Here is a 25,049-nt window from a genome sequence, read left to right as displayed (position 1 = left end):
ACATTAGCCGCTTTCCAATCTTCCGGCACTTCGCCGGAATCCAGCGACATTTGGAAAATAACCACCAAGGCATCCACTATCACCTCCGCCATTTCTTTCAGAACCCTTGGATGCATTCCATCCGGTCCTGGGGACTTGTCCACAATCAGTCCCTCCAGTCTGTCGAGCACCACCTCTCTAGTAACAATAATGTCATTGAGGCCCTCCAGTCCTACCACCTTTCCATCGCTAACACCTGGCAAATTATTCACGTCTTCCTCCGTGAAGACCGAAACAAAAAAGTTATTCAAGACCTCAGCCATATCCCCATCCCCTACCACTAAGTCCCCCCTCTCATCCTCTAAGGGTCCAACGTTCACCCTAGCCAGTCTCTTCCTTTTTATATATTTATAAAAACTCTTGCTATCCTTTTTTATATTAAGCGCTAGCCCAGCTTCATAGTTTCTCCTACCCTTCTTTATCAACTTCTTTGTCAATCTTTGTTGACATTTAAACCTCTCCCAATCCTCTTCTCACCCACTACTCTTAGCTACTCTAAACGCCTCCACTTTTAATTTAACACTTTCCTTCACCTCCTTCGTTATCCATGGCTTATTACGGTCCTCCTATGGTCCTTTTTAACCATCGGAATAAATTTCTGCTGAGCACCAAGAAAGATCTCCTTAAAGATCCTCCACTTCTCCTCAGCAGACCTACCTTCCAACGCGCTCCCCCAGTCAACATTCGCCAATTCTTCTCTCATCCTACCGTACTCCCCTCTGTTCAAACAAAGGACGCGTGTCCGGGAACCCACTTTCTCCTCCTCCATCTGCACCAGAAACTCCACCATACAATGATCACTCTCCCCAAGAGGATCCTTCACCGCAAGGTCCCTAATTCTACCCGCCTCATTACATAACACCAGAGCCAAGATAGCTCGCTCCCTCGTCGGCTCCAACACACACTGTTCAAGGAAACTATCCCAGCAGCATTCCAAGAACTCCTCCTCGAGCCCACCGCGTCCAACATGGGTCGACCAATCAATATGCAGATTGAAATCCCCCATAACTACGGCCGTCCCATTCCTGCACGCCGCATTTATTTGCGCGTTAACAGCCCGCCCCACCTCCAGATCATTATTCGGGGGCCTATAGACGACACCCACCGGCGTCTTCCTCCCTTTGCTGTTCCTAATCTCCACCCACAACGATTCCACTTTCTGCTCTTTGGTCCCTATATCATCCCTTGCTACCACCTTGATGCTATCCTTAATCAGCAGAGCTACGCCCCCCCCCCACTTTTTCCTCCTGCCTATCCTTCCTAAACACTTGATACCCTTGGACATTCAGCTCCCAGTCCCTGTCACCTTGCAGCCACGTCTCTGTAATGGCCACCAGATTATATCCATTTGTGTCGATCTGCGCCACCAGCTCATCCACTTTATTCCGAATGCTTCGTGCATTCAGATAAAGCGCCTTCATCCCAGCCTTCACCTGGACCCTATTTGCCAGAACGCCACCAACCATATTCACGCCCCCTACTCCCTTTATTATTGGGACATCCTCGGCCTCTTCCCTTACCTGTAACGTCTCCTTTAACTTTAGACCCCGCAATGTCACCTACCCTCGCACCTTCCCCCCCCCCCCCCCCCAATTAGTTTAAAGCCTTGTCTACAGTCCTATTTACACGATTCGCCAGGACTCTGGTCCCAGCACGGTTCAGACCAACCCCATCCCGCCTGAACAGGTCCCACCTACCCCAATACTGATGCCAACGCCCCGTAAATTCAAACCCATTCCTCCCACACCAGTCCCTGAGCCACCCATTCACTTCCTTAATCTTATCAACCTTACGCCCGTCTGCACTTGGTTCAGGCAGTGGCCCAGAGATAACCACCTTGTCGGTTTTACTTTTTAATTCCATTCCCAGCTTTTCATACTCCCTCCCCAGATCCTCAGTTCGCATTTTGCCTACGTCGTTGGCACCCACATGTACCACAACGACTGGATTCTCACCCTCCCACTCCAGGTTCCTCTGCAGCCCAGATGCAACATCCTGGACCCGAGCACCAGGCAGACAACACACCCTTCTGTGCGCTTTGTCATTGTGACAAAGGACAGTGTCAATACCCTTAACCCCACTATCCCCAATTACTACTACGTTCCTTTTCACCTTCTCTTTGCCTATGTCCTGCTGCATCATTGTACCATGTGCAGTTTGCTCACCAACCTCACCTCCCTTGTTCTCGTCCACACTGGAAGCAAGAACCTCAAACCTGTTATGCAGATTAAGAGGCTGAGGCATCCGCTCCCCACCCCCCTTCCTCCGCTCCCCACCCTCCTTCCTCCGCACAGCAGCCCCCTCTTGTTCCTGACCGTTAGAGTTAGCCAGTCTAGGGGGGGTGGATGTCACTTGCACCCCATTGACAATGGCACCCTCTCTCCCCCTGGTGAGCCTCAGTGTCTGTAGCTCAGAGGCCAGCTCATCTACCTTGAGCTGGAGCTCCTCCAGCAACCTGCACTTACTGCAGACGTGGTCACTGGGAAGGACCCTGGGGTCCACCAGCTCCCACATCATACAGAAATAACACATCGCATGTATCGACCACAATCCTACCTATACTCTATTCTCCCATATATTTACCCTGCCCTGATATTAGGGTTAATTTAGCATAGCCAGTCAACCTAACCTGTAAAGCTTTGGACAGTGGGAGGAAACCAGACCACCCAGAGGAAACCCATGCAGACACAGGGAGAACGTGCAAATTCCATAAAGACAGTGACCCGAGGTCAGAAATGAACCTGGGTCGCTGGCGCTGTGAGGCAGTAGTGCTAACCACTGTATCACCGTGCCACCCCAGTCTGGCAACATTAAAACGGTACAATTCTTGAGTGTTGGTGTTTTGGCTGAATGTTCCTTGTATCAGTGCAGCATGTTGTTCAATAACTAAGGTATTGCTCTGCATCAGCTCTTGATTTCCTACTTACAATGGTTAGAGGATGGAATTATATTCGGGGGTGGGGGAGGGGCAGCTGAATGTCACAGAGGATGAAGGCATTGGTGCTACCTGCCTATGAAACAAGTATAGAGCCCTATGATCCTTTTACAGTAATCAGATCAACAGGCTATTAATTGAGTGATGGCCTTTTCTGTTGCCGAAAGCTGCCAGGTGGTTGTCTAGTGTCTTCATACCTTCACGAGCACACTATATAATCTTGAGTACAAGAGAAACTAGCCACTGAGTCAAATCCCAGACCACTTTCATTTTGAATAGTGGCATACATGGGAAAGGTTATGCATTGGTAGGCCTAGCAAATGGGGCTTTGTGGCTTAATATAGCAGATGTTACAGATGACAAAATGCTGGTGATATTGTGTTAACAGGTGGAGGGACCTGTACAAATAAGATTAAGAGTGTCAGTGACTTTGACAGCCAGTGGCATGATATGGTCCATGTGTGCAGAATGCAGATCATGTTGTAGAAGGCAGCATAGATCAACAGCAGCCTGACTAGTGAAGCGCAGCTTCCTGCTCCTCAATATCCAGAAAAATAATGTTCTATTGGCTATGTGGGCTGGATATTCCAGCAACCTTGCTCACTTACTAGCTTATAATGGGCCCATGAGCTACTTTTCTCAGATATGAGTCTTCTCTTTCTCCATCCAAAGCAATGAAGCACAAGTAACATTTATGCTGAGCTGGAATTTCATCGGGATGAATAAGAAGAAAGGTGACATGAAAGCAATCTTTTAAGCTCAAAAACCCTTTGAAAATCTATGAAACACAACACAGATTCCTATGATCCAAATGCCCCTTTTAAATAATGCTTTCAGTAAATCTGTCAAATTAGTCAGACAGTACCAGAATGCGGTGCTGTTAGGTTTTATTCAGTGGACCAGCCACAGGGTGGGGAACATTTAATATCACCTTGGGGTGCATTCAGGAGGCACCAACCTGAATTAAGTAAGCAGTTAAAATGGCAGGCAAGAACAGTAAGGTTAAATTGTTCATTTTATTGGCATATAAACTCTAATCCAATTGCTGATGTGGGTAGAATCATCTTTTGTGTAATATGGTTTTCCTTTCAAGCAATGACTGAAAAAATGTGAAATGACATGCAGCACACGCATTAGAACTGATTGATCGTGAGTCTTCATAAAAGGACAATGACTCCACTTCAAGAGTACTTAATTGGCTGCAGAGTGCTTTGAGATTCTGGTTGTTAAGAAAAGTGGTATATAAATGCAAGTCTTTATTTTCTTTTCAGACAATAGTTAGACACAATCATCATTTTAAAAATGGGGACAGCGTGATTGCGCATTTCTGTTTAATCTTGGTGCATTGTGCTGTAGAATGATTTGTGCTCACTGATTCATATTTCAGTTGTTATGACTTGCAGTGGTAGCGAGGAGTTTGTATGCAAGGAGGTATAAATCAAGGACTGATTGAGTCTGAGCCCTCAAGATAGCAGAGTCTCCCAGAATAGTGATCTTTAACACAGAACAATAAACTGCTACGGTTTTCACTTGTTCTCTGATGATTTGTCTGTTTTTACTGTTTTCTTTAGGTGGATTTGCCACATTTTCATCTAGCTTCTCAGGCCTGTGCGAGGGAAAATCTGCTCTAGTGCCAACAAGCATTTCACAGCCATGCTTACCTGTAACCAACACTGGCCCAACTCGCATTCTTCCTCACCTTTATCTGGGTTGTCAACGTGATGTATTGAACAGGGTAAGGAGTGTTAGCTGCCAGTGTGCATAAACCTTTGTCTTTGCACAAGACAAATACCCCACCCACTGTAATTAAACATTTATTAAAGGAGCAACTACTTTTCAAGTTGCTTTAGGTATTTGTGGCATTAATAATATCGAAAATATACAAAAAAAGGGACGAATTTTACCATCACGCCCGCCATGGGAATTGGAGTGGCGAGGGGTGGACTATGGAGAGGTCTGTTGACCTTGGGTGGGATTTTCTGGTTTTGGGGCAAGTGAGATCCAAAAATCCCACCCCCAATAAGATTTTCATTCATTCAAAACCCTCAAATTCACAGTTAAAATTGGGCCTGTAGTGTTTTAGGACTAATTTTGTACATCACAATTATATAGTAGGATTAAGCCAAAATAAAGCTGAAGTTTGAGACAGTACTATCATTTGAACTGTATTGAGTAGTATTTCATTGTACTTACATGCCTTCTGTTTTATTTCAAATATAGGAGCTAATGCAACAGATTGATATTGGCTACGTACTCAATGCAAGTAACACGTGCCCAAAACCTGACTTTATCCCAGAGAGTCACTTCCTACGAGTTCCAGTCAATGACAGCTTTTGTGAGAAGATCTTACCTTGGCTTGACAAGTCGGTAGAATTTATAGGTCAGTTGGAACTTTATTAGAACATAACACATAGAATGCTACAGCACAAACAGGCCCTTCGGCCCACAAGTTGCGCTGATCATATCCATACCTACCAGGCCATAGAACTATCTGTAACTCCCAATCCCATTAAGTCCCATGTACTCATCCAGAAGTCTTTTAAAAGACCCCAGCAAGTTCGCCTCTACCACCACCGATGGCAGCCGATTCCACTCACTCACCACCCTCTGAGTGAAAAACTTACCCCTAACATCTCCTCTGTGCCTGCTTCCCAGCACCTTAAACCTGTGTCCTCTCATAGCGACCATTTCAGCCCTGGGAAATAGCCTCCAAGAATCCACCCTATCTATACCTCTCAACATTTTATAAGCCTCTATCAGGTCACCTCTCAACCTTCGTCTCTCCAGGGAGAAGAGACCTAGCTCCCTCAACCTATCTTCATAAGGCATGCCTCCCAATCCAGGCGACATCCTTGTAGATTTCCTCTGCACCCTCTCAATAACTTCCACATCCTTCCTGTAGTGAGGCGACCAGAACTGCGCACAGTACTCCAAGTGGGGTCTGACAAGAGTCTTGTAAAGTTGCAGCATTACCTCCCGACTCCTACCTCAATTAATGAAGGCTAGCACACCATATTCTCAATTGTTAAATAATTTCTCTGAGGTGTAAGTTTGTTGATGCTTTCGTGTTGCAATTCTGTTTTGAAACTTTCTGCCTGCAGTTATTGCTCTTTAGCCAGCCAGCAGATGGTTGTGTGGGAGAAGGTTGGGATGCATGGTCCCATTGTGGTCTCCCCCCTTCCCCATAGTAGAATATTATCTCTTCCATCTGACCGCTTCATAGCAGTGAAATTGGGAACTCCTGTGAGAAATCACATGTGTAAATTTACATTATGCCATGAGCATAGAAACTAAAATCTCTGCTGTTGTTGGATATATGTCAAAATATCAAAAGTTTATGTACAGCAACAAACAAAATATTTCTTAAAATTGGCTGTATACTGTTGGTTGGTGTACATTTCTGGATTTTTTTATGTTCATAAGAATAGCCACAGAAGTGTTACCACTCAGATAGAGGAAGCAAATGTTGATGTTTAACTCTCTTCATATTGTGAATACGTTTAATTCTTTTTGTATTTTAGTACTTAACTAATATAAAAATCCTAATTTATAAATTTTCCAAGCACTGCCAGCTATTTAACAGAATTTTTGTGGGGCTTTTTTCAATGTCTGTTTGATGCGACCAATCAATTTGTTCTCTTGAAGCTAAATTTCAGCTTTCCTCAGTAAAGGACGAGAACGGGTCAACCCATATGGCAGGATTGATGTCATCAAATCCATTCCTCGATTAAGCTGCCATCATGCTGTTGAGTTTTCTTTCAGTTCCTTGATAGAACATCAGATTGGCAAAGATGGCTCATGGGAAGATCAAATCTATGAGTTAATTAATAATGAAAGTCTGAGGTGGTACTGAGATACATGCTAGAACTTCACCTGGGCAATGGTGCGAAGGGACATGGGACAAAGTGAATAAAATATACAGTTTATAACAGTGAAATCCAGTCTACTGGTTAAGAGTTTAGTGTTATAATATTGTAGGCAGTAAGTTGCATTTAATTTCAGTTTAAACAAATTGCTTAAAGTTCCTTCATCATTTTATTCCTAGAGAAAGCAAAGGCATCAAATGGCTGCGTGTTGGTGCACTGCTTGGCTGGAATTTCTCGTTCTGCCACCATTGCCATAGCTTATATAATGAAGAGAATGGATATGTCACTAGATGAAGCTTATAGGTAAGAAGTATTAATGTTATCAGTTAGTTTTTGCAGAGATTTTGTCATTGACCGTGAATTAAAGCAGCAGAAGGCAGAGATAGTAACAAATGAAAGGTATGGAGATGCATGTTTTGTTTAAATAGTTAATAATCAAACCATAACCAAATCCTTAAAAAAAATGGCCAATTAAGCATTAGCAATCCAGCTATTAAATGTGATATGATGCTATTGCTTGATGTTACTGAGATATTTGCTAATAATTAGGGAAAAACCTCATAGATCAATTATTGGTTACATTGGATGTGTCCTTTTTGTGGTAGGTCCTGTCTTATCAATTTTGCACGATTAGAAACCAGTGCTGTTTGTAATGGAATAACGTGACTCAGAATGTGGCTAGCTCCAGTATGCACATCTTTCAAGCAGCAGCCAGGATGAGTTCAGGGCCCTTGGTTTATTCTGTATCTTGTGCAAATTAGTATTTTTTTTGTTATTGTGAAGATTTGGTTAAAGTCTGGCATCTATAACAGAAGGAAACTGCATTTCAGCTTTATCTCTTGTCAGTTGCTGAGAGTGGGGAATGTGCATGTGGTTTTTGGACCAGGCATTTTCAGGCCAGGTGATGGAGGGATCTGGGTGTTTGGCTGATAAGTATGATTCAATGAAATAGTGTAATCTCAGACTCCAAATTTGAACACTGATCCCAGATTTAAGAGGATGAATTGGGCTGGAATTGTGTGTTGTCATGATTTGATGCCTGGCTCTTGTATCTCAGACAATTACTTTATAGTTTTGGGCTGTGGCAACTGTTTAATAGCTTAATCACTTGAGGTTACTTAAAGGCTGTTCAACTGGCAGCATGGGCTGTGTCCAGACTGCAGTATGTGGGAGTTTATGGACAGTGAGTCTTTCACAAGTGAAACATGTTCACAGTAGATGTCTCTGCTTTGAGTCTCTTTGGCTCTCATGCAAGTTGTAGACACTCCAAAGTACAAGAGAGAAGGAGCATTTGGATGGTTTGCCATAGAGCATGGTCACACCTCATTGAGGTAAAAGTTCAGAAAGAGGTGGGTGTGACTGATAGTGTACATAATAAGAACTTTAATATAGACTTAGGATAAAAGCAGATAAGCTCACAAGTTCAGGATAGATTTGCCCAACAATGTGTTCTAAAATCAACAAAGGGGCAGGCCATATTAGATTTAATAATGAGCAATGAGCCAGATTTCTTTAACTGTCTAAGGTTACATCAGTATTTATCTAATAGTGACTGTAATGTGATTGAATTCATTATTGTTTTCAAAAAGGAGAAACACAAAGCATCTTCTGAGATTCTATAGGGCAAGCCAGTTTCAATAGGGTGAGCTACAGACTGTCTACTGTAAATTAGACATCAGTAAATCTGTTATGGGTAAAATGACAGTGGGAATGTTAAAAGTTATTTATTAGTTCTTAAAGGAATCATAAAGAGATGGATTTCTCAGCAACCAACTGAAAGAAACAAAGGCAAGAATTCACTTTAAGACTTTTACTGTAACAAAAATCAACATGGCTCAAACATTCCTCAACAGTTCACTGATACATTGAACTAAAGAAAAGGTATTAATTTCCTATAGCAACCAAAATCTTCTTGCCTTGCTTCTGGTAGATATGTACCATTACAGCAACAGTCCTCGAGTCATTCCCATATTTTCAGCAGGTTCATTTCTCCCCGACATCCTTAATCAAAACTTCCAGAGTACTTCGACAATTGTTCTGCTCAGTCCAAGTTTTCCCAGAAACCAAACTTTCACCGACATCCTGCTTCATCTCAAGTGCAAAACAGTCCATCCACTTGCCCACAACTGTAGCTTCTTTCTCTTTGTGTCTCAAACAGCAGCTGTCCCTTTTCAGTGAAATGCTAAAAAGGTATTAAAATTGGCATGCAATACTTAAATGAGCTTCTGTTTGGATTTCTTTGCCTGCGGCAACCAAATCCCATGGATATAAAAACAGAAAAACTACAGCACAAACAGGCCCACAAGTTGCACCGAATGTGTCCCTACCCTCTATCCTACTAAATTCCATGTACTTATCCAAAAGTCTCTTAAAAGACCCTATCGAAGCCGCCTCCATCACCACTGCCGGCAGCCTATTCCACGCACCCACCACCCTGAGTGAAAAACTCACCCGACATCTCCTCTGTACCTACTCCCCAGCACCCTAAACCTGTATGCTCTTGTGACGACCATTTCAACCCTGGGGAAAAGGCCTCTGAGAATCCACTTGATCAATACCTCTCAACATCTTATACACCTCTATCAGGTCACCCCTCATCTTTCATCTCGCTAAGGAGAAAAGACCAAGCTATCCTCATAAGGCATGCCACCCAATCCAGGCAACATCTTTGTAAATCTCCTCTGCACTCTTTCTATGGCTTCCACATCCTTTCTGTAGTGAGGCGACCAGAACTGAGCACAGTACTCCAAGTACTGTGGAGTCTTATACAGTTGCAGCATTATCTTCCAACTCCTGAACTCAATTCCTCGCTTGATGAAGGCCAGTACACCATACACCTTCTTAACCACAGCCTCTACACGAAGCTGCTTTGAGCGTCCTATGAACCCGCACCCCAAGATCCTTCTGATCTTGCACACTACCAAGAATCTTATCCTTTGACCTACCAAAATTAATCAGGGTTGAAGTCCATCTGCCACTTCTCTGCCTAGGCTTGCATCCTATCAATGTCTTATTGCAACTTCTGACATCCCTCCACACTATCTAAACACCTCCAACCTTTGTGTCATTGGCAAACTTACCAACCCATCCTCCACTTCCTCATCCAGGTCATTTATAAAAATCACAAACAGCAAGGGTCCCTGGGGCACTCCACTAGTGACCGACCTCCATGCAGAAAAAGACCCATCTACAACCACTCTTTGCCTTCTGTGGGCAAGCCAGTTCTGAATCCTCAAAGCAATGACCCCTTGGATCCCATGCCCTCTCACTTTCTCAATAAGCCTTGGATGGGGCACTTCATCAAACCACATCCGCAATCCTCCAATCCTCTGGAACCTCTCTCGTCTCCATTGATGATGCAAAGATTATCGCCAGAGGCTCAGCAATCTTTTCACTTTGTTCTTTGTAGAACTGTTTAAAGCATTTACTTATTGTATTTACTGCTTTAAGAATTGTGAGGGAGTGATTATCAGGCAGTTGTGGCCCATCAGCTTTAATTATCAAGTGTCCACACGGTGAAGCCTTACATTGTTTGCTGGAGCAGACGAGGAAGGAGCATCAGAGAGAAAGCTAAGACTTTACCTGTTAAAAACCTGTTTAAAATAAGTTTAAAGCATTTTGTTCTTTGTAGAACTGTTTAAAGCATTTACTTATTGTATTTACTGCTTTAAGAATTGTGAGGGAGTGATTATCAGGCAGTTGTGGCCCATCAGCTTTAAATCAGCGCCAAGTTTAAAAGGAGGCCTGGTGTAGATAGCGGGCAGCGTCGGAGCGGGCAGCGGAGTGAGAGGGAAGCAGAGTGAGCTATTAGGGCTTAATATCAAAAAGGGCTTGAAGGTAAAAAGGCCAGGTGGAAAGAACAAGGAAAAAAAAAAATTTTTTTTTCAAAACTACTACAGCAAAAAACAAGGAAAAAATTTTTCCCACAACAAATTATATTGAATAATGGAGGGACATGTGATGTGCGGTTCCTGTATGATGTGGGAACTGGTGGACCCCAGGGTCCTTCCCAGAGACCATGTCTGCAGTAAGTGCAGGTTGCTGGAGGAGCTCCAGCTCAAGGTGGATGAGCTGGCCTCTGAGCTACAGACACTGAGGCTCATCAGGGGGAGAGAGGGTGCCATTGTCAATGGGGTGCAAGTGACATCCACCCCCTCTAGACTGTCTAAATCTAAGGGTCAGGAACAAAAGGGGGCTGCTGGGAGGAGGAAGGGGGGTGAGGAGCGGAGGCCTCAGCCTCTTAATCTGCATAACAGGTTTGAGGTTCTTGCTTCCACTCTGGAAGAGGACGAGGCAGGTGAGGTTGGTGAGCAAACTGCACATGGTACAGTGATGCAGCAGGACATAGGCAAAGAGAAGGGGAAAAGGAACGTAGTAGTGATTGGGGATAGTGGGGTGAAGGGTATTGACACTGTCCTTTGTCACAATGACAAAGTGCACAGAAGGGTGTGTTGTCTGCCTGGTGCTCGGGTACAGGATGTCGCAGCTGGGCTGCAGAGGAATCTGGAGTGGGAGGGTGAGAACCCAGTTGTGGTGGTACATGTGGGTGCCAGCGACGTAGGCAAAGTGCGGACTGAGGATCTGGGGAGGGAGTATGAGAAGCTGGGAATGGAATTAAAAAGTAGAACCGACAAGGTGGTCTTCTCTGGGCTACTGCCTGAACCGAGTGCAGACGGGCGTAGGGTTGACAGGATAAAGGAAGTGAATGGGTGGCTCAGGGATTGGTGTGGGAGGAATGGGTTCGAATTTATGGGGCATTGGCACCAGTATTGGGGTAGGTGGGACTTGTTCGGGCGGGATGGGGTTGGTCTGAATCGTGCTGGGACCAGAGTGCTGGCGAATCGAGTAAAGAGGACTGTAGACAGGGCTTTAAACTAATTAGGGGGGGGGAGGGTGCGAGGGTAGGTGATGTTAGGAGGTCTACAGTTAAGGATAGGGTACAGGTAAGGGAAGAGGCTGAGGATGTCCCAAGTGGTGGCGTTACGGCAAATAGGGTCCAGAAGAAGGCTGGGATGAAAGCGCTTTATCTGAATGCACGAAGCATTCGGAATAAAGTGGATGAGCTGGTGGCGCAGATCGACACAAATGGATACGATCTGGTGGCCATTACAGAGACGTGGCTGCAAGGTGACAGGGACTGGGAGATGAATGTACAGGGCTATCAAGTGTTTAGGAAGGATAGGCAGGAGGAAAGAGGGGGTGGCGTAGCTCTGCTGATTAAGGACAGCATCAAGGTGGTAGCAAGGGATGATATCGGAGCCAAAGAGCAGAAAGTGGAATCGTTGTGGGTGGAGATTAGGAACAGCAAAGGGAGGAAGACGCTGGTGGGTGTCGTCTATAGGCCCCCGAATAATGATCTGGAGGTGGGGCGGGCTGTTAACGCGCAAATAAGTGCGGCGTGCAGGAATGGGACGGCAGTAGTTATGGGGGATTTCAATCTGCATATTGATTGGTCGACCCATGTTGGACGAGGTGGGCTCGAGGAGGAGTTCTTGGAATGCTGCCGGGATAGTTTCCTGGAACAGTGTGTGTTGGAGCCGACGAGGGAGCGAGCTATCTTGGATCTGGTGCTATGTAATGAGGCGGGTAGAATTAGGGACCTTGAGGTGAAGGATCCTCTTGGAGAGAGTGATCATTGTATGGTGGAGTTTCTGTTGCAGATGGAGGAGGAGAAAGTGGGTTCCCGGACACGTGTCCTTTGTTTGAATAGAGGGGAGTATGGTAGGATGAGAGAAGAATTGGCGAATGTGGACTGGGGGAGCGCGTTGGAAGGTAGGTCTGCTGAGGAGCAGTGGAGGATCTTTAAGGAGATCTTTCTTGGTGCTCAGCAGAAATTTATTCCGATGGTTAAAAAGGACAGTAGGAAGAGAGGTAATAAGCCGTGGATAACGAAGGAGGTGAAGGAAAGTGTTAAATTAAAAGCGGAGGAATTTAGAGTAGCTAAGAGCAGTGGGCGAGAAGAGGATTGGGAGAGGTTTAAATGTCAACAAAGATTGACAAAAAAGTTGATAAAGGAGGGTAGAAGAAGCTATGAAGCTGGGCTAGCGCTTAATATAAAAAAGGATAGCAAGAGTTTTTATAAATATATAAAAAGGAAGAGGCTGGCTAGGGTGAACGTTGGTCCCTTAGAGGATGAGAAAGGGGACCTAGTGGTAGGGGATGGGGATATGGCTAAGGTCTTGAATAACTTTTTTGTTTCTGTCTTCACGGAGGAGGACGTGAATAATTTGCCGGGTGTTAGCGATGGAAAGGTGGTAGGACTGGAGGGTCTTAATGACATTACTGTTACTAGAGAGGTGGTGCGCAACAGACTGGAGGGGCTGATTGTGGACAAGTCCCCAGGACCGGATGGAATGCATCCGAGGGTTCTGAAAGAAATGGCGGAGGTGATAGTGGATGCCTTGGTGGTTATTTTCCAGACGTCGCTGGATTCCGGGGAAGTGCCGGAGGATTGGAAAACGGCTAATGTTACGCCGTTGTTTAAGAAGGGTGCCAGGCAAAAGGCGGGGAATTACAGGCCGGTTAGTTTAACGTCTGTGGTAGGTAAAATGTTAGAATCCGTCATTAAGGAGGAAATTGCGAGGCATCTTGAAGGGAATTGCTTGATAGGGCAGACGCAACACGGTTTCATTAAAGGGAAGTCGTGTCTGACAAATTTACTGGAGTTCTATGAGGATGTGTCTAGGGCGGTGGATAGAGGAGAGCCGGTGGATGTGGTCTTTCTGGATTTTCAGAAGGCGTTTGATAAGGTACCTCACAAGAGGTTACTGCAGAAGGTCAGAGGACATGGAGTTGGGGGTAGGGTGTTAGCGTGGATAGAGGATTGGTTGTCAAATAGGAGGCAGAGAGTGGGGGTCAATGGGTGCTATTCAGATTGGCGGTTGGTGACTAGTGGGGTGCCCCAGGGGTCGGTGCTGGGGCCTCAGCTATTTACCATTTATATAGATGATCTGGAGGAGGGAACCGAGTGTAGGGTGTCGAAATTTGCTGATGACACCAAGATTGGGGGAAAGGCAAATTGTGCGGAGGGTGTGGAGAGTCTGCAGAAGGATCTAGATAGGCTGGGCGAATGGGCCAGGAAATGGCAAATGGAATTTAATGTTGGCAAGTGTGAGGTGGTCCACTTTGGTAGGAAGAATGGTAGGAAGGACTATTACTTACGTGGCGAAAAACTGCAGCAGGCGATGGTGCAGAGGGACCTCGGGGTCCTTGTGCATGAGTCGCAAAAACCCAGCCTGCAGGTGCAGCAGGTGGTCAGGAAGGCGAATGGGATGCTGGCCTTCATAGCGAGGGGGATTGAATATAAAAGTAGGGAGGTCTTGCTGCAGCTGTATAGGGCACTGGTGAGGCCGCAGCTGGAGTACTGTGTGCAGTTTTGGGCGCCGCACCTGCGCAAGGATATTTTGGCCTTGGAGGGAGTGCAGAGGAGGTTTACTAGGCTGATACCGGAGTTGAGGGGGTTGAGCTATGAGGAGAGGCTGAATAAACTAGGCTTGTACTCGTTAGAGTTTAGAAGAATGAGGGGAGATCTCATTGAGACGTATAAGATGATGAATGGGATGGATAGGATAGAGGTGGAAAGACTCTTCCCGCTCAAAAAAGACAGTAGGACTAGGGGGCACAGCCTCAAGATAAAGGGGGGGCGGTTCAGAACGGAGTTGAGGAGGAACTTCTTCACTCAAAGGGTGGTGAATCTCTGGAATTCTCTGCCCGTTGAAGTGGTGGAGGCTGCCTCGCTAAATATTTTTAAGAAGCGGGTTGATGGGTTTTTGATAAGAGAGGGGATTAAGGGTTATGGGGAGAGGGCGGGAAAGTGGAACTGAGCCACGACAGATCAGCCATGATCTTATTGAATGGCGGGGCAGGCTCGAAGGGCCAGATGGCCTACTCCTGCTCCTATTTCTTATGTTCTTATGTTCTTATGTTCTCCTACAGTAGCCTGGGGTACATCCCATTCGGTCCTGGCAACTTATCTAACTTGATTCTTTTAAAAAGCTCCAACACATCCTCTTTCTTAATGTCTACATGCTCAAGCTTTTCAGTCCACTGCAAGTCTGCACTACAACCACCAAGATCCTTTTCCACTGTGAATACTGAAACAAAGTATTCATTGAGCACCTTTGGTATTTCTACCGGTTCTATACAAACTTCCCCACCGTCACACTTAATGGGTCTTATTCCTTCATGTCTTATCCTCTTGCTCTTCATATACTTGTAGAGTGCCTTGGGGTTTTCCTTAATCGTGCCTGCCAAGGCCTTCTCATGACCCCTTCTGGCTCTCCTAATTTCCTTCCGACTAGCCATATACTCTAACATTATGTAGCTCCCTGAACCTTTTGTAAGCTTTTCTTCTTCACTAAATTCATTACAGCTTTCGTGCGCCACAGTTCCTGTAACCTACCATAACTTCTGTCTCATTGGAACACTGCTGTGCAGAACTCCAGACAAATATTCCTTGAAAATTTGCCACATTTCTTCCGTACGTTTCCCTGAGAAAACCTCTTTCCAATTTATGCCTCGAATTTCCTGTCTGATAGCTTCATAATTCCCCTTACTCCAAATAAACACTTTCCTAGCTTGTCTGATCCTAATGTAAAGGAGATAGAGTTATGATTACTATCCCCAAAATGCTCTTCCACAGAGATCTGACACCTGTCTAGGTTCATTACCCAATAGCAAATCAAGTACAGCTCTTCTCTTGTAGGCTTAACCACATACTGTGTCAGGAAACCCTCCTGAACACACCTAACAAACTCCTCCCCATCTAAACTCCTTACCATAGAGATTTTCCTATCGATATTTGGGAATTTAAAATCTCCCATCACGACAACTCTTATTATTACATCATTCCAGGATCTGTTGCCCTATCTGCTCCTCAACATCCCTGTTTGTTAGTATCAGGTGGCCTACAGAAAACACCCAGTAAAGTTAATGACTTCTTCCTGTTCCGAACCTCCACCCACAGAGATTCCGTAGACAATCTGACCATGGCGTCCATCTTTTCTGCAGCCGTGACACTATCTCTGATCACCAGTGCCATTCCCCCACCTCTTTTGCTGCCCTCCCTGTCCCTTCTGAAACATCTGAATCCTGGCATTTGAAGTATCCAGTCCTGTCCTTGAGTCATCCAAGTCTCTGTAATGGCCATCACATCACATCACATTTCCAAGTAGTGATCCACATTCTAAGCTCATCCACTTTGTTCACAACACTCCTTGCATTAAAATAGACACATCTCAAACCTGAACATGAAAAGAAACTTGCAAGGAGATCGAAACCAAAACGAAAAAAACTGGTTATGTTAAGAAAGAGTATAATTGAGAACGATGTAACCTCAAAAACAAACTGGCGATAAATAAGGAAGAGGTTGGTGGACAACCCAAGAAAAGTAATATTGAATCAGGAACTGGGAGTCAGCAAATTGAGGAGCAGATTTCCAGTAATGAAGAAAATGATGGCACTAAAGTGTGACCAATCTGCAAGACCGATGGTTTTCAGGTTTGCAAGGGAGTAGGCAAGAACATTGCAAATGCCCTATGATCTTACAAAGTTCTCTCCATTCAGGAACTGTTCCTACAGATTGTAAGATTGCACGTTATTTTACAAAGATGAGGGGAAATTCAAGAATTATAGTCTGGTTAGTAATTTTGCAATAATAAATGAGAAAGCCTATAATTAAGAATGGAATGTTTGAATACCTGGAAATTTTTCAGCTGATCGAACACAAGCATGGAGTTTATTTTTAGCAGGACAAATCACAATCAGGCACTAAAAATAATCAAAAAGCTAATAGGAATTGACCTGTCTATCTAGATGACCAGAAAACAAAGGGTTAGAAAATCACGCTGCTGTTGTACAGAAAAAGCCCTGGTTAGACCACATCTGGAGTACTGTGTTCAATTCTGGGCACCATATCAGGAAGGATATAGTGGCTCTAAATGTAACAAATTTAGCAGAATGATAGTTATGGTTGTAGTCCCTGAAATTTGGAAGATTGAGTTATTTGATTATGTTTTTAATATATCATCACTTCAAACTAAAAGGATAGAAGAGGAAGTACTTCTGCTGGCTGGGGAAGCTAGAGGTAGGAAATTTGCCCTAAACGTTGGAGCCAGACCTTTCAGGAGCGATGTTAAGAAATACTTCCGTATACAAAGTGATGGAAATTTGGAATTCTCAGGAATGGTAGTTGATGCTGGAACAAGTTAAAATCTGAGCTCGGTAGATTTTTGTTAACCTAAGGGATATGGGGCAAAGATGGATATAAGAAATAAGGTCATGGATTAACCATCATCTCATTCAATGGTAGAACAGACTTTGGGGCTAAGTGGTCTACTTCTGTTCCTAAACTCCTGTTAATCACTTATTTCAGGAGTAGTGTAATTGTAAGCCAGATCAGATAAGACTAGCAGGTTCCTTTCCCTTGAAGGAAATTAGTGAATCAGTTGATCTTTTGGCAGACATTCTGTAAGAAACTTAACTATGAGGAGGAAGAACATTCCTCTCTACAAATGGTAAACCTATTTTAAAAAAATAATATAGTACATAGAAGACCTCCATCATCCTCTTCTCTTCCTCCCCTAGTATCTCAGTAGGGAGAGAGTGGAGACAGCCAGAGTTTACAGAAGCTGTAAACAGTGACCAAGTGACTAATCCAGAAGTGTTTTCGTAAATAATTCTACCACATCTTCAAAATCTTCTGGATTTTTTTGAAGTTTTGACTTTAAAGTGATAATAAACATTTTGGAAAAGTTTGCACAGCTTAAGTGGTGCAGTATGAATATTCCCAACGGACAACATATTATACTAGTTTTAGAATAATCAGAAGTGCATCTTTTGCTTTATTTAATTTAAATTCATACAATCTATCCCTGTAAACAAAATTGGTAAACCTCCTTACAAAGACATTAGTCCCTGAGCTGGTTCCAAGACTTGGAAGTCCTCGACATAGCGCCACTTTTCCATGGCACCGTATGGCACTACAATTGGAGAAGAAATTCATTGCACTTGGTACAGTCTGTTCCTGAAAAAGGGGGAAATTACAGATCTGCCGTTCCATCAGATTGCATAATCCTGTGAAGTGATACAGAACACATCGAATAGTTGCTGTATATTTAGGATAGATTCAAATCAGGAGCTTAATACTAAGGCATGAAGTTTTCTACCACATAAATTTTAAAAATACTTAAAGAAACATATCAGGAAGTGGGACTAGAAAGATAAGGATTAACCGATAACTAGGCTACAACATTAAACAGCCAAATAAACGAATACAAGGCACTCTGCTTGGAAAAAGGGAAACAGCTGAAACTTGTGGGCCATATTGTAACCGACGACACAGGTAGACAGGCGTTTAGGCTCCTTACAGGTCTTCAGAGTTTCTCCTCAGAAAATTAAAGCACAGGACCGCAAAGGTGATTATCTCTCAGTTTACTCCCAGTATTGTGTGTTAGTGAGTACTGGAGCAAGAATAGTGCAAGTAAATGTTTGAATTATGCCAAATATACCACAGCTATCAAGAAGTGCTGTGTGTCATGGAGACATTTGGGTGATTGGTACCCCACCATCATCTTACAAATTCCCCCTGCCTAGCATCAACAATTATCCCTTCCACATATTAAAATAGCACTATTAGGCATTATTGTTTTTATTCTGTGAATCAAAGCTGCTCCCAGATTGTCCTGTTTGCTACAAGGAATTTGAGGTGGTATCTTCATCATGGTAAATAATCTGTCATTATGGTGGCCATCAACAATGGGGAAGTATTAATACTTCTTACACAGTTGATCAAAAGGTATGCTTTTATTTTTTGCTGGCCTAATTACCAGCTTCTGTTGTATTGAGTTAATACGGGTAAGCCTATTTTTGGAACAGTAGTTTTTGGGAATTTACTTCCTTGTGGTACTCTATCTCATTTATAAGGACATTAAATGTGCTTTTGTTTTTAAGATTTGTCAAGGAGAAGAGGCCAACCATTTCACCCAACTTTAACTTTCTTGGCCAGTTGCTGGATTTTGAGAAAAAGTTGAAGACGCAGACTGGACAAACAGGAACCATTACCAAACTGAAGTTCCTGCAATTAGAGCGACCTGGGGAACAGAGGATGACCCAGGATAGTGGCCATTTTGATACAGTAACAGAAAACCAAGCCTTTACATCCACTACCTCAGAGACTATGGGTCAGAACGCTACTGCACCTGTTACGCCTTTATCTGCACTTATGGAATCCACTGTTTCCAGTCTGGAAGAAGAACGTTTTCTGGCTCAAGGAATCAATGGACTTAACCTGTCCTTGGACAGGCTGGAGGACAACAACCGGTTGAAACGTTCATTTTCATTGGACATAAAGTCTGTATCTTATCCTGTAAGTGCCAGTGGCGGTGCTGATTCTGAACCAGTTGCTGCTTCTGGGGAAGGTAGTTGTGATCCTTTGAACGAATCAAATGCAGGTGAATCCGGCCAGTTCTGCTTTTTCGCATCAGCTCAGAAAGAAGTAGAGCAGTTTTCGGAACACACAACCCCTGTTGTGATGGAGGTAAACACAAAACAGCCACAAACCATATGGGAGCAAGGTGCATCAAAAGGTGCAGCTATTCCTTCAGCACAGACAGCAGCAAACACAAACACAATGCCTAGAACACTCCTGTATCCCCTGCACAGAAGTGGTAGCATGGAGGATAACTACAGAACAAACTTCCTACTAGGTCTTTCCAGCAGCCAACAGCATTTAGCAACATCTGCAGCAGGAATGGGGCTCAAAGGATGGCATTCAGACATACTCTCACCTCAATCAACCTGGTACTTTGCGACAGAAGCGTTGGCAGGCCAATCTCCCCGGTTTTTGTCAAGTTCTACTCTGTTTGGTGGTGCTACGGCCTACTCGGCATTTAGCTGCAGCCAACTGCCATCAGGCTGTGACCAGTCAGGGACAGTGCGTCGGCGTGAGAAACATTGTGACCGCCGAGATTCCAGGCGCAGCTGGCATGAGGAAAGCCCGTATGAAAAACAATACAAACGCCGCAGCTGTCAAATGGAATTTGAGGAAGGCATGAATGAAAGCAGGTCCCGGGAGGACCTGGGGAAAATTGGAAGTCAGTCCAGCTTTTCTGGCAGTATGGAGATCATTGAAGTTTCCTGAAGAATGCTAAAACACAGACTGTGGGGTGATTTCAGTCAAGTTATAATTCACACTTAGACAGTTTCTGCACTTCATAATTTCAGCCAGGGACTTCAATTATTTAGAACATTATTGCTCAAGTGCTACAAGTGATGACTGTCTGTTCAATCAATCAATTCAACATACAAGTTTCTTATCTAATCAATGCAATCTCTCATAATTGTCAGTCTTTCTGTACGCATTTGAAAAAAATCCAGTTAGCATTATGTAATTGTCCAATAATGCACTTTGCCTCTGAAGACTGAGCCAAGTTCCATGGAGATTTCTTTTAAATTCCAGACAAGCTGGCAGAATCTGGATATCTGGTGTAATCATAGCTTATCTGATGCAAATGTCTTTGCATCTGTAAATAAATGGTGTAACTATCGTGATTTGAATTTATGGATAGGTAATGTGCCAGTGCTGCTTAGAGCAAATACCTCAGAATTTTAAAGCTTATACTGTATGTAGTATTCAGCAAATCAAATCTCAGGTCTTACTCGATACAGATGAGATTTCCAGTTTTTGGCTAGGTTTGAGTTTAAGTTGCTAATGTGGGCTGCTAAATTAGCACTGAGAAAACATCTGTTTGTACATTTACTTGTGGCCATATAAATGAGGACAAAATCAAAAAACAAGTAGAAGTATAAATAAAACGGATAAGAGTGAATTCTATGCAGAGTGCATGAGTTGCAGGTTAGAATACTTGTGGGAGTCCTCTGGTGGAGATGTGCTGGAAATCGTTCAGGATGGTACAACATGTCTGTGCACGATGGAGCTATTTTGTTTAAATGTGTAATGTATGAAGTGTTGTCAATGGATAACCAACAAAAGAGTTCTTCATCTTGAGGTGAAATGATGAGCACATTTTTAAATAAAATCTGAGATGGTACCTGTTACATAGAAGCGTAATTTAAATAGTGTCAAGTTGATGCCCAAAAGTAAATCATTCCTCATGCTCCAACAATTGCAGGTGTGGAAAATTTCTGGAAATATTCTGGGTGGGATTTTATGGCCTTGCTCAAGCAAGACCAGAAATTCCCATCCGAGTTCAATGGAGATTTTCGTTGTCAGATCCTCGCACGTTCCGATGTCGCTCTCCATAGCTGCTACCTGACCTGCCAGGTATTGCCATGGAGACATAAAAATGACTTAGTAAGTACCATTGCCACTAGCCTCCATTTTGTTGTGCCAAAATCAAAGCTAAAGACTCTCATTAAATCATTTTCAAATGAAAACAAAACACTGGAAATATATAGGGCAGAAGAACAAAACTCCCAAAATATAATCTGCTTTTTCTCCTGATGAAAGATCAACTGTACATTTCCAGTACTGTCTGGGTTTATTTTGTTTTAATTTCAATTTTTAGAATTATCAGGTGTAATTTTTTAAAGTAATCAGGTATGAATATTACATGTTTCACGGTGCCATAAATTGACTTTTAAATCACTGAAATGTCCAGTTAAATCCCAAGAGGTAAACTGTGGCTAGAATTGATACAACAAGTTTCTTGAAATTACAGTGAACAACATTTTCCGAACCAGTTTCAGAAAGATGGTAAATCATTACTACAGCTAACCTATTTTCAGTTTTATGTTCACAGATCACAATGTGCCAGAATCCTGTGTAAAAAATGTTGCAAGTTAATACAGAAGGCCACCATTTGGCCCATCGAGCCTGCACGAACACCCAAGCGCATCACTGTAACCACATGTATTTACCCTGCTAATTCCCTAACACTAAGGGGCAATTTAGCGTGATCAGTCAACCTAACCCACATATCTTTGGACTGTGGGAGGAAATCCATGGAGACACAGGAACACCACACTATCACCCAAGGCCAGAATTGAACCCAGGTCCCTGGCACTATGAGGCAGTAGTGCTAATAACCACTGTGCTACCCCTATGTAAAATGAGTAGTTTTGAAGTGAGGTTTTGGTCTTGGTCTGTGGTGTAGCTTAATCTGAGTTGCAACTAAACTGTTATAATTCGGTTAAAATCACAAACAACCTCCCCCCTTGCCTCAAAAGAAAAAGATTTGGGTTGGTATGTCTGATTGGATTAAGTTAAATTGACACTAAAGAGAAATCTTGCATCAGCTTGTTTTTTTAATTTTGAAAATATAAATACAATGCACAAAATATACTGCACAGAAATGAATAAAATAGCCTACTTGTGACACTAATAAAATAAACTTCAAACATCTACACCATCACAATGGTGGAACATGAGTTCTCAAAGACATACACTCAACAATACAACAAATAGTAGCTTACAGGAAGCCAATGAGCAACTTTCCTCTTGCATGTTCACCTAGTCAAACCTATAATATCTGAAGTTAAGATCATGGATCATGCAAGCTGAAGATTTCTTTCCCCATAATTGTTTTCACAGTTGTGAGCTAAAGAATCTTAACTGGTGAAAGAAATCTTTTTTTTATTATTTTACTTGCCTCTAACAGGGGAACAAAGTGTCCAATTTATGTTCTTTGTTGCTGATCACAGAACTAGAGAAGCTAATGGAGAGATTTAGATATTAAATTTGTGTAAATGGTTAGCTACATGCGATATAACCAAATATTGTTTACAGTTCTCTGCAGCTTCATACACTTTCAAGACTTGTTATAAAACTAACAACTGCATTTTACAACTGTTCAAGCTTTCAAACAAAGAACAAGACTTTGTGAAAGCTCCATGATAAATATTAGCTGTAGGCATTTAAGTAACATTTTGAGAGACTATTATAAAAATGCCATTTTTTAAAAAAAGTACTAGAAAGGCAACAAAGTACTTTTTCCCCCTCCCTTTGCCTCCCATTTTCCTATACTTATGTACTGTACCTGTTTATTTATTTCCTCCGGGCTCCCGGACTCAAATTTCAGCATAGTTGGACTACTCTTCAAAACACCAAATTATTTGTTAATCTGTTTTCATTATAAATCAGAGCAAGTCATTCCAAATTTTCTCCTAGAGCAGCTCCAATGATTAAACTCAAATTAACAACAGAGTAACTCCAGTAGCAGTCACCACTTTTTTGAACCATCTGGTTGATGCCTTGCAGTCTATTGTTAATTACTTTGTGAACAACAGCTAATTCCTGAGGTATACTATATAGCAAGTAAACACACTTTACCCAAGCATAATGATATCATTACAAATTTAAAAAAACACAAACTAAAATCAATTGTCTCGATGCATCAAACAGATACACAAGGCACGTATTAGCCATGTATTTATGCTCAGGCGAGACCAGAAATTCTCATTCGAGTTCTGGGCACCAATAAACATGTTTAATTAGGTAAGTGTCGAAGGCTCCAACTCAAAGTATTAATATTGTGTCCTTTCTCCATGCATTAATTCAAAATCTAGTAGTGACCACTGCAATGCTAACTGATTTGTGGTAGTGCAAATATTTATCCCCAAACCCTCAAGTTTCTCCAAATGATTGCAGTAAGCTCACCTTTGAACAACAATATACAGCCAACTAATAATGAATGACAATGTCAACACAGGCATCAGCCAATAACCAGTACTTTGGAGCTAGATTTTACATTTGCAATCCAGAACATTCTGGAAGAAGTGAGGCAGAAGAGCACATTGCAATTAATGCTGAATATACATGACATTTCACTGATTTTCCATCCAAACCACAGATTGGATGGCGGTGACAGTACACAAACCTACTGGAGTGAAGAGGGTAGAGATTTGGCTTGGTGACTCTACTGGTACTTTATATCTTTGTCAGCTTTCATGCTGAATGGTTCAAGTCTTTCATTTTCTGGCAATAAGTTATTAAGTTTCTCCATTAATGGAATAGTTTGATCTATGCCCATCTGTATGCGTCGGAGAATAGCAGACATCTCATTAACTTTCTGTATTTGCTCTGCATACTTGGCATATCGCTTCTGTCGCTCTTGCATAACACTGTATAAGGCAACAACGGAGAGATCCATCTGTAATAGAACAAAAAAATACTGTAAGGTAACTATTAGAAATTGCACTTGTCGGGAGAGCAACTATTTAACATTTTGTTTATAAACTAAAGAAATTTTACACAAGCTAAGGCAAAAAGCATGTAAACTTATCTAAAAATAACAAATTCGTCAAAGGTGTACCTCAGTCTCAGGAATGATGTCCAAAACGTGAAAGCACCTACCCAATGTACTGCAACAAAGCTTAGCTTTTGAAATTTAATTTTGGTGAAATATCAAAGGCAGGACTAGCGTATAGATGGAAACAAATGCCAAAGATACCTGCTTTGGAATCTTGCAATTTTTATATGCCAACAAACTGTGCTCAGATTTTCCCTGCTGTAACATACACCTGCCTATCATCACTCTGAAAAGGAATCTATCCGCAAAACAATCAAATTCATTTCTATTAGCATGCAACTAATTGTAACATTAAAAATGGCTCATTGGTTTGGAAACTACAAACAGCTGTTGCCAGCAAAAGAAAGGTTCATTCATACACAATTTACGATGCCAATGTATGCATAATGTATTTCAGAATATCTGAAAAGCATCTAATTTCACATAGCACAGGTCTCGTACCTGTTAAATCATTCTCATCGTTTTATATTAATATATGACCTCCTTTATAAATATTTATTAGGGAATCCCAAACTTAAAATGTCAATACATCTGTCACACCATTACTTGGTTCACTAATAGGAATTATAATGTTAAGGTGATAACACTGACCTGCAACAAGTACTTGTCTTACAATTAGTTGGTCCTATTTTTCTTTGGCCCAGAAATCAAACACAACTTGCATTTATATAACGCCTGTAACAAATATGAAGCATTCAAATGCACTTCACAGAAGTGAAGTCATACGAAAATGATACAAACAAAATTAGAAGGCATGCTTGGTCAAGGACGTATGTTTTAAGTCAAGAATTAAAGGAAGGTAAGGGATTGTCAGTTTAGGGTCTTGATGGCTGGATGGGGCAAATGGATCCAGACATGACTATTTTGAGTTGAAACCCTGCTTTGTACATTCTCCATTGCTTTCTGTACCTGGGGCTTGCTACGTTATTCAAGAGATCACCT

The 25,049-nt window shown here is 42.6% G+C and overlaps 2 protein-coding genes across 2 annotated transcripts in view; one reads left to right on the top strand and one right to left on the bottom strand.

Moving 5' to 3' along the window:
- LOC145344142 (dual specificity protein phosphatase 16-like) overlaps positions 1 to 21,100 on the top strand; it is a 104,936-nt gene extending 83,836 nt beyond the window's left edge. Inside the window, exons 4-7 of the mRNA XM_080191022.1 lie at positions 4,546 to 4,709; positions 5,195 to 5,354; positions 7,020 to 7,143; positions 18,790 to 21,100. Coding sequence (XP_080047148.1) covers positions 4,546 to 4,709; positions 5,195 to 5,354; positions 7,020 to 7,143; positions 18,790 to 19,978 — 1,637 coding nt within the window. The 3' untranslated portion in view covers positions 19,979 to 21,100. The remainder of the gene's footprint in view (positions 1 to 4,545; positions 4,710 to 5,194; positions 5,355 to 7,019; positions 7,144 to 18,789) is intronic.
- Positions 21,101 to 22,081: 981 nt separating this feature from the next.
- The window catches only part of borcs5 (BLOC-1 related complex subunit 5), a 75,688-nt gene continuing 72,720 nt past the window's right edge, over positions 22,082 to 25,049 (bottom strand). Inside the window, exon 5 of the mRNA XM_080191021.1 lies at positions 22,082 to 23,948. Coding sequence (XP_080047147.1) covers positions 23,715 to 23,948 — 234 coding nt within the window. The 3' untranslated portion in view covers positions 22,082 to 23,714. The remainder of the gene's footprint in view (positions 23,949 to 25,049) is intronic.

Source organism: Carcharhinus amblyrhynchos, chromosome 6, assembly GCF_965287045.1.
Source record: "Carcharhinus amblyrhynchos chromosome 6, sCarAmb.v2.hapA, whole genome shotgun sequence".
NCBI classification, from domain to species: Eukaryota; Metazoa; Chordata; class Chondrichthyes; order Carcharhiniformes; family Carcharhinidae; genus Carcharhinus; species Carcharhinus amblyrhynchos.
This window is presented reverse-complemented; position numbering and strand designations above follow the sequence as displayed.